Source organism: Colossoma macropomum, unplaced genomic scaffold, assembly GCF_904425465.1.
Source record: "Colossoma macropomum unplaced genomic scaffold, Colossoma_macropomum, whole genome shotgun sequence".
Taxonomy (NCBI): Eukaryota; Metazoa; Chordata; class Actinopteri; order Characiformes; family Serrasalmidae; genus Colossoma; species Colossoma macropomum.
This window is the reverse complement of record NW_023494796.1, coordinates 17,227,114-17,246,619: the sequence shown is the minus strand read 5'-3', so window position 1 is coordinate 17,246,619 and position 19,506 is coordinate 17,227,114. Positions and strand designations below refer to the sequence as shown.

Here is a 19,506-nt window from a genome sequence, read left to right as displayed (position 1 = left end):
GGTGAGAATAAGAAATTGGATTGGGCCCTAATGCCTCACGAACATTGGGCCTCATGCACCAACCATTCTTAAGAAGAAATTTCTTTATGTGAGATTTTTTTCCTGTTTTTGAGGTAAGAGCAAAATCTACAAACACTCAAGAGCACAAAGCTGTGAAAAATTCTGTGGTTTTAGACTTTTTCTTAGGACCTTTTCCAGGAACAAATTTAAGAAAAACTTAAGGGAGATTTTGGTGAATGAGGCCTTTTGTGAGCACACATGTTGAGTAGAACAGAGGGTGAAGCTGTAGCAAAGTGTCTGCGGCGTGTTACAAACACAATAAGCTTGTTTGACTTGCACGACATCATAAGCATCACTACAATTCAACATTCCGTCAAGAAACAAAGTTTGATTATTTTCCTGCCAGAAAATAAAAGAAAAAAAAAAAAAAGGTTGCTAAAATGAAATCTTAAAAATCGAAATGTAATGTTCGTGATCAAGTTGACACCCCTTTTTAAAAGATCTGTTTGTAGATTCCTACACCTCTGTATTACAGCGGAATAAGATGTAAAGCCAAATTCACTTAGAAACATGTTAACTACCAAATTATCAGCAAGTTACCAGCATCTATAATAAAAGCAGCCTTTTGCCCATCTACACAAAAATACTGAACCTAGAGGCCATTTTCAGTAAGCTCCATTTGACCAAGAAACAGCTTGTTATTGTCGACAGGAAACCTAAACACAGAGAAAAAACTGGTTTCAAAAATATCTGGATAACTGTGGGCGAGGTTCCTGGTATTAACAAGTGATCTGTTCATAAGTGGACAGTAAGCAGTACAGCCCTGGCATTTCCATGAGTTTCCAGTGATCAATTATGGTCAATAAATAAATAAATAAATAAATTCTAGATTTGTTGTAGACCTGGATCAGACTCTTTTTTGTTTGAGTGTTACATTTACCAAGAATAAATGTGTGGTACGGTTCACTAATCATTTCATCCTGTCACCTGCCTGTTCTTAAGCAGCTTTTCATGTTCCCGCTGAAAGTTAACTTCCACATATGACTCATCTTTCTGACACACTGAGAGGAAGTGTTCTGACCTGATGCATACTTTCTAACGTACTTCATGTTTATTTCCTCATTTTGAACAGTGAGTAGAATCTGTTTTCAGATCACCAAAAGACGCACTTTAGCAAAACAAGGAACAAAATGTTCAACACTTGACAAAAATCATGTTAAACTCCTAAACTCAAAAGTGTTCTTAATATTTAAGAGAAAAAAAGTTAAGCAGTAGATTTTTTAGAAAGAAATTCCACTTCAACAAAGTTGCACTTCTCACTCTCACATGTCATTGACACAAGCAACACATTCAATTTGAACAGTCTGACCTGACTGAAGGGCCTAAAAATGAAAAATCTTTGATCTATTAAAGATGCATTCTTTTGTGCAGTGGTTTTCTGCAACCTGCATTTCATTTGCTTCAGTTGACAAGATGCTGTTTCTTTCACAACTTTCCAGAGCTCAGTAATAATCACATGCTTGTGCGTCTCTAAAGTCTAATCCCGCTCTTTTTCTTAGTTAAAACCATTCATTTTCTTATACACTATGTGTCCAAAAGTTTGTGGACACCCGCTTATCTAATGTTTCTTCTGGAATCCGGGGTATTTATAGGGAGTTTGTCCCACTTTGCTGCAGTAACAGCTTCCACAAAAACATTAGTGAGGTCAGGTACTCATGATGTTGGATGATCAGTTCTGGATCACTCCATCTCATCCCAAAAGTACTGGATGGAGCTCCATCACTCCCAGAGGGGCTTTATACCCCTCTAGTCGACACTTGGCATTGGGCATAGTGGTCTTAGGGTCATGTGTGTCTGCTCCACAGTGTAGCATTAAATTTGTCAATGCTTTTCAATGGAGAAAAAATAAACTGTATGCACTAGAATGCCGTTATCAGCTACTTAAAGTTGCTGACTTCAGTAATTAGAAGAAGTGACATACAGTATCACTGACAGGACTATGTACAGTAATTTAGCTTACATTGCTTACAAGCACTCTCATGTAGATAAGATTACAACTGGTTGCAAACGATAATTACAAGGAAGTCCACCTTCATGTTTGCACATTGCAAGACCCTTGTGACACCCTGACATTATAAGTCTGCCACTGAGCTATTACCCTTTGACTCTATAAAGCCCCATACTGAAGTCATCTTGCTTAATCTTTAACACCTGGAGGCTGGAATGGACAACATGACCCAGAAAAGATGATAATGTAATCTGAGATTATTTATGGAAACATTTTCATACTAATACAAAATAAGTACTATAGCATAATCCAAATAAGAACCCTGTAACTTGAGAGTTCACACACATATCGTTAATGTGGTTCTATGCAGCAACTGTGCTCCTCAATCGCCAGCTACTGTTCAATGAAGCTACCAGCTGGAAACCGTCAGTGTCAAGGTCAATACACTGTACTGAATCATTCATGACAGTGTTCTGTTCAAAATTTTCCCTCATTTGGCTGGCCAAATGCCATGTTGTCTTATATAGCATGGTCATCCATCAGCTAAGGCTACCACAAATAACTAGGATAACTTAGCAGCCGTTTTCTAGCTGGGGCCAAAGCTTCAGCCGTAAGGCTCTGAATGTGGCTGTATGAGAGGCTTGTGCTCACAGTGAAATACAATTCCATTTTGACTTTTTATGCTAACTGTATATTTGTTCACTTAGATAAGAAAATCGCAAGACCTGCAATATTTTATTATATAATGCACTATCAACAATGTTGTCTTCACAAGTTTTAATGGAAAAAATTAAACTAATTACACAGAGACTGAACTGCCTGTAGATGAGCTGGACCAATCAGAAGCTCCAAAACACCCACGTTCTGTATATGTGACACAACTAACAGATAGTCTGACACACTCAGCGTTCAAGCTTCATGCCAGAAAAAGTGTATATTCGGCTCTACTGAAAATTGACCCATTTTTCGAAAAATCTGGGCTATGAACTATAAACCGATGGTGTCTCTTCAGTGATATACTCTGTAAAAATTATTTTAATAAAAAATTACAAAGGGCGTCTACAATTTTCAGCTTTCAGCAGTAAATTGTAAGCATATAACAATATGTGTATGATCATAAAACACATTTTCTGTTCATTTGAGGGGGACTTTTACAAAAAATAAATAAATGCATAAAATAAAAATTTACATTCATTTCATTCAGTTACTGAATAATTTGCCTTACGATTTGGTCATGTAAATTCAGATGGACAAACCAAAATATACCCTGGAGAATAAGAGGTTAAACAATTGTCTGTGTTAAATAAGTATTTGGTATTCATATACTGATAAGTGTTTAGGATCAAGCATTGTGATACTACACTTGGTATCAAAATCAAGACTCTGGAATTGTGTGGACGCTGTGAGTCTAGCATCAATCTCACAGTTTAATGTTCTAATGGCATTTGATACTGAACTGTCGTCTTGGAACTTTTTTTCAAAACTGCATTCAATACCCCAATATCCAATCTGCCCCTTTAGTCCTACTTACAAACTCTCCCTTCGTCCCAAAAACTCCAGTCTGATAAAAAAAAAACACTAGACTGATATCAGACAAGAGGATATCTGCAAGGCAGTGTAGACCCAACACCTGCTACCTCAGTCACCTTCAGCCATGTTGAATTTATTTAAGCTTCAAAGTCAAACCAGATGACGCTGAGGGGTACTGACCCACTACCTCACCTGAACCCACACAACAGAACAGCTAATGTAAATGCTCATGTAGAGAAGCCGTCAAACAGGATAAAGACAGCGATACTGGCTTTGGTAACGAGATCAAGCAGCGCGACCGTGACGTTACATCAAGAAGGTGTGCCAAGTGTCTAAGAGGACCACAAATAGCACAGTAAGGAGTTTGCTGAGAACCAAAGGGCTTGGAGTTGATGCTGAAGAATAAGAGAACTTGGCAACAGCTCAGACAATACGTCACAAGACACAGCCCAAAGGCGGGCACTAGGCAGGCACTAGGCAGGCCAGGATCTAAATTTAACTGCCATCTCTACCTCCATGCAAATGCAGGCCGACAGTTTGAACAAGCAACCTCACGTACACGCACACAGACTGCGGATCTGTTGCTCGACAGTTTATAACTGTCACTTGACGGATAATCGGAAAACACAAAAAAAGTTCAACTAGCCAAATACGATTATGACATCATAATCATAGGTTTTTATGTTTACTATCCCCCTTTTTTTATAGTATTCAAATGACATCACACAACCCCTCCCACCATTTTGGTAGTAAACTATAAGGTCATTCAGCACCGCAGTGGCAGTTTATGAGATGAAGCCATAACTGATCCAGGCAGTAAAACTTGTGTTTTTTGGTACACTCAGTTTAAAACTGATTTTTAAAGTGTACTAACCAACATATTTGAGTGCATCGTCTTGACTTTTTTGTTGCTGTAGTGATAAACAAAAGCTGACATCTAAATGGCTGAGATTTGCCACTACATCACTTCTGCTGCATTCCAAACTGTGAGTATGTTTAAAAAAAGCTGTTCAACAACCATTTTCAAGCAAAAGATTAAGATATGTACTTACTGAGGTAAACAATGTCTACAGGTTTTTCTGTGACATGACGCCGGCTTCTTATTCAAAATGTGTTCTTTATATAAGGTGCCCGAATGTAACTGCTGCACTGTTTAAGGTAGAATGGAAATTTTAAACAAGAAGCTAGCAATCAGATGCCAAATACAACTTAATTATGTTTATTATTTTATTCATGGGCAGCCATTTTGATCCGTTTTTAAAAAATCTCATGCTTAGGAATGTTATGAACTTCAGAGGTTTTGCAGGTTATGTAGATTCAGTCCACCAATCAAGCTAATCTTCTCAACATAACATAACACTGCAACGAAAGTGTCCACATATCTTTTCATCATTTTCATGGTCATTCCGGTCTGTTTCTGCCTCTTGTAGGGTTGTAGCTGCAGCAGTGGTGACCAGATGAGCTCTATCATTGCATTGTGAGATGTACAGCTTGCCTACCAAAATGGCGGCTGGGTGCTTAACGACATAATCAAATACTATGAACTCATTAAAGCGGCCATATTTATGCTTGGACATCACAGTTTAAACATCATTCTGACATCATAATCAAAAACCCCACCAGACAGCTATTATGCAAAGAACGCAACTGTACAGTTTGTGTTCAATTAAATGGCTCCGAGATTTGAATCTCTTATCTGAGCTGCTTGTGTGTCTGGCAGGTGAAAGCAGCGCACAGTATCCAGTGACGCACTGTATGAATCTTTTAAAGACACCTAATGCCTTTATGGCAGGAGGTCAGTCTCACTAAGTGTTCTGAGAGATGAATCAAACAATCATAAACATCCTTGCTGGTCTCTTATAAAAAAGATTCAGGACCTAACTGATAGCTACAGACAGTCTCCCATTCTTTCAAGTATCCTTTTACAGACTTTTGGAACTCCTGACCCAAAAAGCAGCCGTACTGAACGCCCACAGCGGTGGTGACCAATAGGCAAAGAAGTTTGTGAGCAGTACTGGATATCTGAATACTGTAGTACAACTCCAAGAAACCCCTGGAGTTCAGTTGCTTGGATACACATGAAAGAAAGGAGAGGGAAGAGACACGAAGGCAATCCGATCAGCCAGGCTGAAGAGATGGCCATTGTCTTCTCTCTCAACTGCCAAGCCAAAGAGTTCAAGTACTTACATTACAAGATGATCATACTGCTAAGAATCAATGAAAACTTGATGTAACATGATAAGATTGCAACATAAAAACAGGCTTATTAGGCTGTTTATGCGCTCAGTTATTAGTAAAGACTGACACTGAGGCAGCAGATGTGCTGCAGAATGAAATGTGTATATTGTAAAGACCGTTTTTGAAGCTACGCTTACAGAAATAGTCCATCTCAGAGTTTTTCAGCCTCACATGGTCAATTACCATTGACAAAAATCCTGATGTGCTTCCCTGCACTTAGTATAAGAATGAAAAACCTATTGATTTAAAAGTACTTGTAAAAGAAGCCAATGAGCAGATTGAAAATAGTCTTCCTTTAAAATGCATTACATCACACTGCTTATGCACTGAGACACTGCTTTACAGACGATCCACGATTGCGAAACCAAAGCACTCTTTGCTTGCCGTGACTAAGGGACAGATTTAAAGTCATTAACTCTTGCAAAATCCTTCCGCTTGAGCAAATCCAGTAACAAAACTAGTGATTGGACTAGAAGTTTGTCATAACCTCCCTGTGACCCACTAAGAGCTACTAATGGTTATAAATCCTATCTTAAGGGTTACCAGAACATTGACGAACCTGCAACATCATCATAAATGTGTTTACAATGCTCTGTGCCAGCCAATAGTGCAAGAGGATCCTGCAGACCATCAAACTAGCACGTGAGGCTGTTCTCCTTGCGTGAGGACACGGGTGTGGTAGCTATTGTCAAGAGAGACCCTGCAATGGTGTACATTGCAACTGAAGTGCAAGGCCTGGATAATGATGAGAATAACTAGGGAAGGCATTTGGCAAGACACACAAATACAGGCTCACACACACACACACACACACAAGCACTCATACATCCCTGGACATCATTCTTAAATCATTCGATAAGAACACATGGAGGAGAGTTTGAATGAAAATTAGGTGCATGTGTATCTAACATAAAAACACAAACCTTGGCCCAAGAAAATGCCATGAACCCATGAACCAATGAAAAGAATCTTTAAGTAATTCACACATTACAAGAACAATGAAAAAGAATAGGTAAATAATAACTGAATAATAGTCGCATCACACAAACATCTAACACCCTACTACCACCACAACCCAAACCGCAAGCAAATCCGAAAGCACCCACAAGAAGGCAAAGAAAAAAATAATTGAGAGGCAGAGAGAGTAGAGCTGTGCGATTTGAACAGCAATCATTTGAGGTAGCATGGTGACTGCTCTAGGGCTGAACGATTCATTGGTTTTATATTGAAATTGCAATTTGAAGTATCAGTGTTTATTATAGCCTACAACAGAAGTTTTAAACTCAATAACAGAGAGCTTGTGAATTGAATTAGACCAATCAGAAGCATCTAAAACACCCATATGAGGCATAAATAACGCAATTAGGAATGTGCATTCTGACCAATTTCGATATTCTGGTACCTATAAGAGTTTATTAATGGATATCCAGTTAATCACAGGGAAGGAAAAACAACAAAAACAACAAAAAGTACTTTGGCTAATGAGCTAACAGAGCTAACCAGTATCACCCTGGATGTTGATGAGCACTCATTTTCTTCTACACAAGGTATTTTCTCCCCAGTGGACGATTAACCAATATGTTATTTGTTAGAGAATAACATGTCTATTGTTTCTGGACTTAGCTAAGATCAGCTAGAGTAGTTAGCCTTGTTAGCGATACAGAACCTATCCCTGTTTTCTCAGTCACGTCCTTAACAACATGACCATGTTGAGGCAGTTTCAGAGTAGCGAAGTATAACATGACACACTTTTTCGCAAATACAAACAGAACCATCGCATTTCACTGAACTGCTGGCCTGTACATTTACTCTTCCTGTGATTAAATTTAACAAACACTTAAATACTGATTTCAGTTAGAGGTGGTCAAAATAGCAAAAATACAGTATTGAGATTTTCCTACACACGATATGTCACAATATCTATTTTTTTCAGCCAGATCAGTTAGAACAAAGAAAAAAGATCCAGCAGTGCTATAGTTTAAATACTATCACATACTAATAAAAAGTGTGAATACAATGATTTTTATTAAATACTTTGCATGCTGTGCTACACTAAATCCAGTTAAACGGCACTAATTTTCCTCTCTTTATAATGAAACATGGAGTTGGTCAGTGTTCCACAAGTACTATCGCTATATACATGATATGTTCAGAAAAGTGTACTGCATTGGGACAATTTATCACAATAATGATATATAATGTCATACTGACCAGCATCAATTTCAGTATTTGAATACTTCGCCTCAAACTGTTAAAACAGAATCATTGAGCACATCCCTAAACACAACCGTAACTAACCGGGCACAGTCTGGTCCAGCAACTCCAGCCTGATGTCAGAAATAGTGGATATGCTAGTCTTGTCAAAAATACAGATCAGACTATAGAAATAAAATATCAACAGTTTGATATTTTCCCCAAATCGCTCAGCCCTAGATTGCACTTTGTGATTTGAAATCTTTTACTGAGATGTGTGAACACTTGAGATTTGAATTAGTGAATGCACTCTCAGCACACATCATATGTCTGAGATGCACTGGAGCATTCGTTTGGTGAGAAGTGCCATTTAGCACGATTGTGGTGACGGCAGACACACCGCTAAATGAAATGCATTAACCAGAGCCCTTCACAATTCATTAACAGCAGGGGCCAAAATTAGGGTTTTGATTGTTAACAATTAATTGCACAGCCCTAAGACAGCCTTGCTTGATTGAGCACACTGTTACAGCACATGGCCAGGCAAAATGCTGCTCCGAGTTCAGGCAGTGCTGGAATCGTTTAACAAGAAGTTGGAAAAGCTTCCTGCCTGAAAACATACACTCTTAAAAAAAGGTTTAGGAGCACTAATTTTTGAAAATGCAAAGGTTTCTCTTACAATACATCCAAGACAAGAAGCATTCAAGAACCTTTGCTTTTAAGAGTGTAGCAGCATGGACTTGACAGAGCAGAGACCGCAGAAATGGACCCGACTATAAGCCGCGGCGGCCGTTAACGTCACCTTTGCAGCACTCTGGGAAGGCACGGCATCAGTACTCGCAGTATTGGTCTTCTCAGTGTCCTTAAATGCTTCATTATTGTCGCTCTTGGACTGCCCAGCAGCACCATCTTCAGCATCCTCATCATTAAGGTTATGGTCAAGGGTTCTACTTTCACTACTGTCATTTATATCGATCTCTGTCATGTGTGTATCATCAGAGAAGCTGTTTAGGGTGTCCTCTGATTGGCCCTGAGAATGGTCACCATTATCTGGACCCTCCTCCGCCGGGTCGGATCGCTTCTCCTGCGACTCAAAACTAGCCTCTGACATTCCTGCAAGCAAATGCAGACACAGTAAGCAAAGCTGTAATTCTGCTTCTTGTTCTTTTTCTGATGTTGGACTGGTCAAGTTGTTTCTCCTTTTACGGTTAGGGTTGATTATGCCACTATGGCCTTGGGTAATAGGACAGTTTCCGAGAGTAAGTCTTCTCCAAGGATTAAGAATGAATAGCTTGGCAAACCAAATGCATTCTCATGTCCAGTGAGAAAAGAGAGCAAGCTTTTCCAAGGGTGTTATTACGTCACCCAATCCAGAGGCAGTGTTTAACACAGTCATATAGAGTGCTCCTTTTGTGCATTATGTGGCACGCACTGCACACTGCATTCTGGGGATTACATGAGCTAACTATTATACAAAAGAATCTGTGCTACCAAAAGCTTACTTACTACTCAAAAAATGTACCTCAGCGATAGAAAACTATACTATGTGAATTTGCTACAATAGCATAAGCGCTGATAAGTATTTTTATTACGACTACATATGACAGGTTAAATCTCTACAGACGAGTAGAAAAAGCACATGGCCCAACACATCAAGTAAAACTTGTGGGACAGGTGGACCTAGAAGAGCAGCAAATTTCATTGTTACTACAAACAATCAGACATTTCAACAGCCTGCTAACAACTAAACAATAGGGCTGCACAATACAGACAGAATACCACACTGTCTTGGTACATCATTTTTACTGAGAAATGGTAGATATGTTTAATGTATTTAACAATGAACACTTCATGAGACACATTTGACCAAAGTTATTCATGTTTGTTATTAATGAACAGGTGGAGAAACAAGGGAACATCTGAGATTTGGCGACTTTGTGATACTGACCACTGTCACAATACAATTACCATACGATATACTGTGCAGCCCTATTTTCCTGGAGTCATTGAAAATCAAGGAAAACCAAAGAATTCCTGAACCTCTAATCATAAGAGAAAATCAGATGCAATTAGACATATGCTCCAGACACTGGCTTGAAATTGTACTTCATTTCCTTCAAAAGACATATGTTTAAAGACCGTCGCATTGTGCAAAACAGCAAGTTGTGTAGTATATTCGGTGGACAGCAGGAGCGTTTTCAGATGATAAGAATACCTCCATGTTTTAATTTAAACAATGAAACATAATTCAACACAAACTGAGGCCCTCATGTCTTAGCAGTGGCCCATACAGCATCAATATTATAGATAATGTTAGAGATGCCACATTGGTATTGTTGGGTACTGGTATGTGGCTGATAACAGAAAAAGGCTGAATTGAATATGGGAGGAGGTAAAAAGAAAGAACCCAGTTCAGCCCTGTAACAAATCTAGCCTGAAACAGCACACACTCACACTGGGTGACGTAATAATGTTAGCTGTCTATTTCTTCCTATGGGGCGGAAAGTGAGAGCAGTTTTCCTGGTTTAAAGACTGAGAAACCTCCCTTCTGATGGTGTATCTTGAAGGTGAAAGCACATTTTGAAAGACAGTAAGACTAACTCTGCTGGCAACTGAGTTAATCCTATAACACAGAAAATAGTCTGACAACTAAGTGTGGTCAGGGCTATATCAATAAAGCTAGCTAGCAGATGTATTTACACTCATGTCCATTTATTCAGCTCCACTGACCATACAGGAGCACTCTGTAGCTCTACAATTACAGACTGTAGTCCATCTGTTTCTCTGCATACTTTGTTAGCCCCCTTTCACCCTGTTCTTCAATGGTCAGGACCCCCACAGAGAAAGGACCACCACAGAGCAGGTATTATTTGGGTGGTGGGTCATTCTCAGCACTGCAGTGACACTGACGTGGTGGTGGTGTGTTAGTGTGTGTTGTGCTGGTGAGAGTGGATCAGACACAGCAGTGCTGCTGGAGTTTTTAAACACCTCAGTGTCACTGCTGGACAGAGAACCAAGAATATCCAACCAACAGCGTCCTGTGGCCACTGATGAAGGACTAGAGGATGAGCAAGACAAACTGTGGAGCAACAGATGAGCCATCGTCTCTGACTTTACAAAGTGGACCAACAAGGTAGGAGTGCCTAATAGAGTGGACAGTGTGTTTAAAAACACAGACACAGAGTTTTCAATACTAGTTTTAGAAAAGAAAAAGTGGTATTGCGCCACCTCTAATAAATAGTGCATGTATGCTATATTGCATATATCTAACCATTTCATGTAATAACTTTCTGTGAGGGAGCTTTTAGAGGTGGACGTCTGGTTCCCATCACCACTACTGTGAACAATTCATTTCACACCAAACCACTCTGAATGACTTTGTTTACATCTTAAACACTTATTTGCACAGAAACTTGGGAAATCGGTGAAGTTCCCCTTTAAAAAAGTAAACGCTATCGAGTTCTGTCAGAGCGGCGGCTCCTTTAAGACGAAATAAGGAAACGTTGGGTTAAATGCCACGAAACACGTACACGGTTGTCAAGTTTTCCCCCTCTTCCTTTATCGATTTACCACCTAAACGTTATATCGGACATTACGGTGCTTACAAAACGACGAGACAGCGGAGGGCAGTGACCAAAGAGCTATATTTCATATTAACATCCAGCAAATAACGTGAAAACAAACGATAGCTAACGTGTTGAAGTGCCCTTGGGCGGTTCTTACCCACCCAACGGCTCAAAAAGCCCACTTAGTCCTCAGTTATCCGTAACCACTTGTGAGCCACAGTCGGTTTATCCGTTTTCATACTGCAAAAACAGTCCACAGATACACCACCTCAGGATCCAGCGACTCCTTTACCTCCTAGCTAAAGTTTTACACCAAGTATAGCTACGAGGCTTCCTATTCGCCAGCTTCTTTTTCGGATTTTTCCGTTCCACCTTAAATGGTGCAGCAGTTAATGTAACTGCTGCACCATTTAAGGTGGAACGGAAAAACTGAAATAAGAAGCGGACACCAGCTTCGTGTTTAGTGTTTACAAGTGCGCCTGCCTCAAGCTCTTTCCACCGCACGGCCATCAGAGCTGCCCAGAGTTACTTTATAAACTTTCCCGACGCTGTTTTTGAACGTCACACACAGAGATGAGCTGCAGCTCTTCGCTGAAGCTGAAGCCATTATCGTGCTGCCGCCGCTGCTGCTTTAGCTCACCGAGCAACAGATGAGTGTCCGCAGCGCTCCGGCTAACGCCGCCTTACCTGCGAGAAAAAGGGGCCTAAATATCCTCCTGGTGTTGTGGTCGCTCGGCGGTTGTCATTTAAAGGTTAGTTTAGTGAAACTGGTGCTCCGTGTCATGCAGCGCCGCTCCGCTCCCCTCACTTCACTTCAGTTCAGTACACTAAAGAAAAAACTCATTTCAAACGCACCCGGAAGAGGAGAGCTGGGTAAGGCTGGGGCGCTGAAAGCACACCGCTGCCCTCTAGTGGAGGAAATCAGTAATACAGTAATCGGTAATAATAATGAGTTCTCCTATTAGCTAATACTGTTCTCCTATAAGCTAATACTGTTCTCCTATAAGCTAATACTGTTCTCCTGTTAACTTATACTGTTCTCCTATTAGCTAATACTGTTCTCCTGTTAGCTAGTACTATTCTTTTGTTAGCTAATACTGTTCCCCTGTTAGCTAGTACTATTCTTTTGTTAGCTAATACTGTTCTCCTATTAGCTAATACTGTTCTCCTGTTAGCTAATACTGTTCGCCTGCTTACTAATACTGTTCTCCTGTTAGCTAATACTGTTCGCCTGCTTACTAATACTGTTCTCCTGTTAGCTAATACTGTTCTCCTGTTAACTAATTCTGTTCTCCTGTTAGGTAATACTGTTCTCCTGCCTACTATTACTGTTCTCCTGTTAGCTAATACTGTTCGCCTGCTTACTAATACTGTTCTCCTGTTAGCTAATACTGTTCTCCTGTTAACTAATTCTGTTCTCCTGTTAGGTAATACTGTTCTCCTGTTAACTAATACTGTTCTCCTTTTAGCTAATACTGTTCTCCTTTTAGCTAATACTGTTCTCCTGTTAGCTAATACTGTTCTCCTGTTAGCTAATACTGTTCACCTGCTTACTAATACTGTTCTCCTGTTAGCTAATACTGTTCTCCTGTTAGCTAATACTGTTCTCCTGTTAACTAATACTGTTCTCCTATTAGCTAATACTGTTCTCCTATTAGCTAATACTGTTCTCCTGTTAGCTAATACTGTTCACCTGCTTACTAATACTGTTCTCCTGTTAGCTAATACTGTTCTCCTGTTAACTAATACTGTTCTCCTATTAGCTAATACTGTTCTCCTATTAGCTAATACTGTTCTTCTGTTAACTAATACTGTTCTACTGTTAACTAATACTGTTCTCCTATTAGCTAATACTGTTCTCCTGTTAATTAATACTGTTCTCCTGTTAGCTAATACTGTTCTCCTGTTAGCTAATACTGTTCTTTTGTTAGCTAATACTGTTCTCTTGTTAACTAATACTGTTCTCCTGTTAACTAATACTGTTCTCCTGTTAGCTAATACTGTTCTTTTGTTAACTAATACTGTTCTCCTGTTAGCTAATACTGTTCTTTTGTTAGCTAATACTGTTCTTTTGTTAACTAATACTGTTCTCCTATTAGCTAATACTGTTCTCCTGCTTACTAATACTGTTCTCCTGTTAGCTAATACTGTTCTCCTGTTAGCTAATACTGTTCTCCTGTTAACTAATACTGTTCTCCTATTAGCTAATACTGTTCTCCTATTAGCTAATACTGTTCTTCTGTTAACTAATACTGTTCTACTGTTAACTAATACTGTTCTCCTATTAGCTAATACTGTTCTCCTGTTAATTAATACTGTTCTCCTGTTAGCTAATACTGTTCTCCTGTTAGCTAATACTGTTCTTTTGTTAGCTAATACTGTTCTCTTGTTAACTAATACTGTTCTCCTGTTAACTAATACTGTTCTCCTGTTAGCTAATACTGTTCTTTTGTTAACTAATACTGTTCTCCTGTTAGCTAATACTGTTCTTTTGTTAGCTAATACTGTTCTTTTGTTAACTAATACTGTTCTCCTATTAGCTAATACTGTTCTCCTGCTTACTAATACTGTTCTTCTATTAGCTAATACTGTTCTCCTGTTAGCTAATACTGTTCTCCTATTAGCTAATACTGTTCTGTCCTGGTCCGGAAGATCTACCTCCCTGCGAAGTTTAGCTTTAACCGTAATCTAAGGAGGAACCAGGTAATGAAGGCCTTCAGGGGCATCTGAGTATTAGAGCCAGGTGTGTTGGATCTCTCCAGGGTGGCAGATAGTGGAAGGGTTTGTTTACAGTTATCTGTCCAACATGGCAGAAAAGCAGATATCCATGTGTGAATTAAAATGCGTTTAACTTGTCACTTAGCTGAATTGTGCTTGTCATCTGAATTGTACCACTGTATAGAAGCTTATTAGCTCATTTTTTTCGTGGATATAACTGCTTGAGCTTGGTCTTGAGCTTAATCTTGCAGGGAACAGCACATGCAGAGCCAGCACGGTGCACAGGTCTGTCCCAAATTCCCAAATGCACACTTTTAAACACAGCACCCTTGAGGTGTTCATCCTCCCTTGCCAACACATGAAAACAGACTTGAGGATGATGCTCCGCGATTTTTAAATAAAACAAACATTAGCACAATAAAAAAGATGGTTCTTGAAGGGTTCTTTAGTAAAGAAATTGTTCTGTATAGAACCATGAACACTCAAAGAACCCTTTGCAGGATTAAAGCATTGTGAAAGCATTCTTCAGATTGTAATAGAATGAGCTGTATATGGTTCTAAACAGAACTTTTTTAAAAAGGGTTCTGCTATTCCTACAAATTCGTATCCTAACGTGAGCAGAACTATATACATTTTTTTGGTGCTATATAGAACCCTTTAGAACCATATACAGCACCATCTCCATCAATCTGAAGAACGCTTTCATGATGTAAGAAACCCTTTAATCATGTTAAGGGTTCTCTGAGTGTTCATGGATCTACATAGAACCATTTTCTTTACTAAAGAACCCTTGAAGAACCATCTTTTTTAAGAGTGTAGCTTCAATAATGACAGCTCATTCTGATAACCACATTTTGTCTCTAAGTGGTATTCATTATGAATATAGAAGCTAATATGTAATATTACAGTGTTAGTGCGCTGTTTCACAGGGTTCCTTTATCAAGGCGAGGCTGCATTATGCTGACCAAACAGTAGGTGCTGCCAAAAGCAACAGGAATTTACAGTAGTGCTATTCTCCTATACTTCTCAAGAGTTTGGAAATTCCTGTTCTGTGTTTGCACATTTTGCTTTGTGACACACAAATCTTCCTGGAGAACCATTTATGCTTGTTATTTAGAATTACAATATTCACTGTCAGTTGTGCAATCACTTTTCACAGTGTACCAGCATTTGCTGAGCACCACTTCATGTTTTTCCTGTTCTAACATATGGCAACACATGCCTAAACTCTCTAAAACCAAAGGTGGCTTCAACAGCTGAAAGTTTTGGAGGTTAATGACTGCTGGCCTCACAACAAGGAGATAAAACACATGGGGATTGGTGTTATTCCTAAGATGGTGCTTTTGTGAGTTTTGCAGTTTTGGCAAGATCTTAACCATTGTTAAATATCTGTTAAATATTTTACATTAATGCAGACTGATAAAGAAAAAGGCTGAGTATGTCCAAATCTTTATGTAAGCAGGACAAAACATAAATAATGAAAAAAAACAATAGGCCTAGTTCTTAGCAGCGATGCCACTTTTGGTTCCCTAAAGAACATTTTAATCAATTTTTCTGTAAATGAGATCCATGAGAGTGAAGACACAGTGAAGTGAAGTAAACATTCTACACCAATCAAAGGTTTCTCCTAGAACTGTATATCTAGATCAAAAACCAGTTAGAAACTTTGACTGTAATAGTTGAAAGGGAGTTCCCTTCTGCCAGGCTTTGGGTCCACCACTAGATGGCGCCTTGTGCCATCTTTTTAGGATCTTGCCTAAAGGAAATCTACAGCTTTAAACCAAATATTACAGGCCAGGTTCCCAAACATGGAATAAGTCTAGTCTTAGACTAAGCTGTGAATCAATGATGATTCACCATGGTAAATCCTTTTCAGTCTAAACTCTTAAAAATGGTGATTCTTCAAGGGTTCTTTAGCAAAAGGAAAGGTTCTCTTTAGAACCATGAGTTCTATGTAGAACCATTTCATGTTTAAATTGTTCTTTGCATGGTGAAATAGTTCTTCAGATGGATGGAGAATGTGTTGTATATGATTCTATATAGAACACTTTGAAAATGGTTCTAAACAGCGCCAAAAAGGGTTCTGCTATTGTTACCATGTCAAGCTTGTAACAACAGTAGAACCCTTTTTGGTGCTATATAGAATCATATCCAACATATTTTCCATCAATCTCAACCATTTCACCATGCAAAGAACCATTTAAGCTTGAAATGGTTCTATGTAGAACCACTTTTACTAAAGAACCCTTGAAGAACCATCTTGTGCATAGAGTGTATACCTAAACATAATCAGCATTTTTTCTAATCTTGCTTTATTTTGTAGAATGCTCACATTTAAATGTAACATAAAGAATATTTAAATCTTTTTATGTGACATATCTGTTCTATTTGTGCTATTTAAGACTTAAATTATTATAAAGAATAATAGCAACTACATAATTATCTTTTATTTGTCCTATTTAGGGCTTTAGTACCATTATCTGAAGGTAGAATCAAATCCACCACATAGTTTACTTTTGTCATAGATTCACAAAAGCAGATTCACAGATGAAATGCTTTATTTTATGAGTGACAAAAATAAACAAATTACATACTTTATAAGCAAATAAATTAAACAAGATGACATAAGGTGTAAACCAGGCATGTCAAACTGGGCACCTTCCAGGCCAAAGTGCTGTGGAGCATTTACGCTCATCTGACACTCTGAATTCAGTTAATGAAGGCCTTGCTAAGCAGCTGATGAGCTGAATCAGGTGTATTTATTGAGGCAGTGTGCTTAAGCCTTAAGTCTGTTTTGGCCCGCGAGGACTAGAGCCTGACACATGTGGTGTAAACTGTACAGAGAAACTAGACTTAAGTGAAGGTGTGGGTACTGGGTCAAAAACTTATTTAAATCAAAGTGGACGTATGGAACATGAGGAAGAGTTAAAAGGTTTCTACATGTAAACATACTCAATTACAGTACTGCCCAAAAGTCAGAGACCACTCTTCATTTACTTACCGTTAAAACAGCCATTAAGTACAAGCTGTTCATTTTCAGAAGATATTTCTGAAGAGATAAGATATAACAGGAAAAATTGCAAATCAAACAAAGAAGCTGCTGGTGTTCTCAGAACAACGGGCTGACCACCCCAGAGTCCAGACCTCAACATCACTGAGTGTGTTTGGGATTATTTGGATGATGAGAAGTAGAAAATGCAACCACCTTCTAAGACTGAACTTTATTATTATTATTAAGTGCCATCAAGTTGTTTCCAGCTCCCGGGAACCATATCGATAGTGTTTCTCCAGAATATCCTGTCTTCTGTTGGGGTCTTCAGGCCTCTTAATGGTTGGTTCATGATTCCTCTGACTGTATCCATCCATCTTGTAGCTGTTTGTCCTCTTCCTCTTTTATCTTCAACTCTTTCAATCGTAATGGTGTTTTCTGGAGGTTTGTAAAAATATCCCTGCAGATTTCTTTGAAAAAACTGAGTCTCCTGAAAAGAATGGAAGGCGTGATAAAGGCGGACACAATAAATACTGAAATATTTAATATCATATTTATTTGCTGAGGCTTCTGTGCAATTTTCTGTTAAATATGTTTTCTGCTATTTTACCTGAGACTAAAAATGAATAAAATATGAAATTAAATGAGGAGTGGTCTATAATAAACAGTGAATCTTTTAAAACATACTATTGTCTGGTCCTTAAAACAAAGATAATTTAGAATAGTTGTGGCCAGTTTTGGTGGAATGTTCTAGTAAAAATAAAATGTATAGTGTATGAAAATAGCCTAAGTCTTGTCCAGGAACGTGTATATTGTCTCTGGAAAAAAATGGAAATAAAAATTGCACCACTAGGGGACACTAAAGTCCACAAATTGCGCAGACCCCATGTTTACGTTTTGAGAAATTTCCAGGGATTAAATAGTCTAAACGTTATTCATGCTTTATTTGATTCTCTGATAGACTGTAAGTCTTCTCAATGCAAAACAGACAAACCACTTTGTATTCACTTATTTATTGACTCGTGTGAAATGTTTGCATCACCGTACAAATTAAAGCATTATAAAATTACATACCATAGCAGTGCATGAAAATAAATGTGCCTGTTTAACTGCGTTATAATAAGGTCAACAATACAATATCTTTGTAATGAATGAACCAGAACTTTCACAAAATCTTGTCTGATTTTTGATTTGCTGCCCCTGAAAACTATGTACAAGAATAAACATCTTATCGGACTATTTACAGTGACACAAAAAATGGGATCTGATGACAATACCGTAGCTTTAACTTTGTTGTAATAAAATGGAGTTTGGAGTCATTTTGACCATGTACCAGAACAAAGTCTACGTTTCTGGGGTTTTAATATTTTGTGACTCCACTCTAATATGAAGAGATCGCATGGCCAAAGAACAGGACCACCGCATAAACCCATGACAATATAATAGAAACCAGACCTACATTGTATAAAACCAATATTATAACTGACAGAGACAGGAAATAAACAAATATTAGATAATCATCCATTGCGGTTTGAAGAATATTACATGGAAACAGTGCAGCATTTAGTCTCAAGTACACAAAAGGCAAAAACACTGAAAAAATATATAATAAGAAATCAAATTCATGCACTTTGGGTCTAATCAACATATGTGTCTCGATCTAGTCTGGGGAAAGGGGGGAAGGTTTTCACGCAAACGCTCAAAGTCACACTTATATGGTTTAAACACTGAGAATATAGCCAGCTATCTCTCACTGCGCTGATAAAAAGTATCTGTAGAAAAACCACACACGCAAACACACTCATTAAAGCTCTTTTGCCAGTCCGAAAAAAGCCATGCAAACCATTCATAACTGAAGCGTAGCATGTTAATGTGTACTGCTGATTGGTAATAACTGTAGATCTAGAGGAAGACCTACCCCTACAATGACATCACATCACTAGGTACGACGCTTGGACCTGTTATACGTGAGATCAGCAAGACTCTGACTTTGCATACATGCTGTATCCTACTGCCTCTGCAATACACCCACTCATCTATGAGTTTTGGAAACCCCCCCATTTGATTTACATCATTGCTGTTGGAACAAAACCTTGTCTCTCCATTTTTTTTATGATTTGAAAATACCAGCTGCTCTTTACATTGTGTCAAAATTGCACGACGAACAGACCAACAGAATGACTTTGAATGAAATCTTGTTACATTAACTTACACTGGAAGGTTTTTTCTTTCTCCTGTAAAGCTGCTTATTTTGGAGATCGGAG

At 38.6% G+C, this 19,506-nt stretch overlaps 1 protein-coding gene across 4 annotated transcripts in view; it reads right to left on the bottom strand.

Annotated features, from left to right (window-relative positions):
- arfip1 (ADP-ribosylation factor interacting protein 1 (arfaptin 1)) overlaps nt 1-12,371 on the bottom strand; it is a 31,592-nt gene extending 19,221 nt beyond the window's left edge. For 2 of the 4 annotated variants that reach the window (XM_036582983.1, XM_036582984.1), the window contains exons 1-2: nt 12,223-12,370; nt 8,772-9,082 (exon numbers count right to left, since the gene is read on the bottom strand). In XM_036582983.1, coding sequence (XP_036438876.1) covers nt 8,772-9,080 — 309 coding nt within the window. In that variant the 5' untranslated portion in view covers nt 9,081-9,082; nt 12,223-12,370. Of the gene's footprint in view, nt 1-8,771; nt 9,083-12,222 lie in introns of all 4 variants that reach the window. The other 2 variants (XM_036582982.1, XM_036582985.1) reach the window with 2 other exon arrangements.
- Between the last annotated feature and the right edge of the window lie 7,135 nt (nt 12,372-19,506).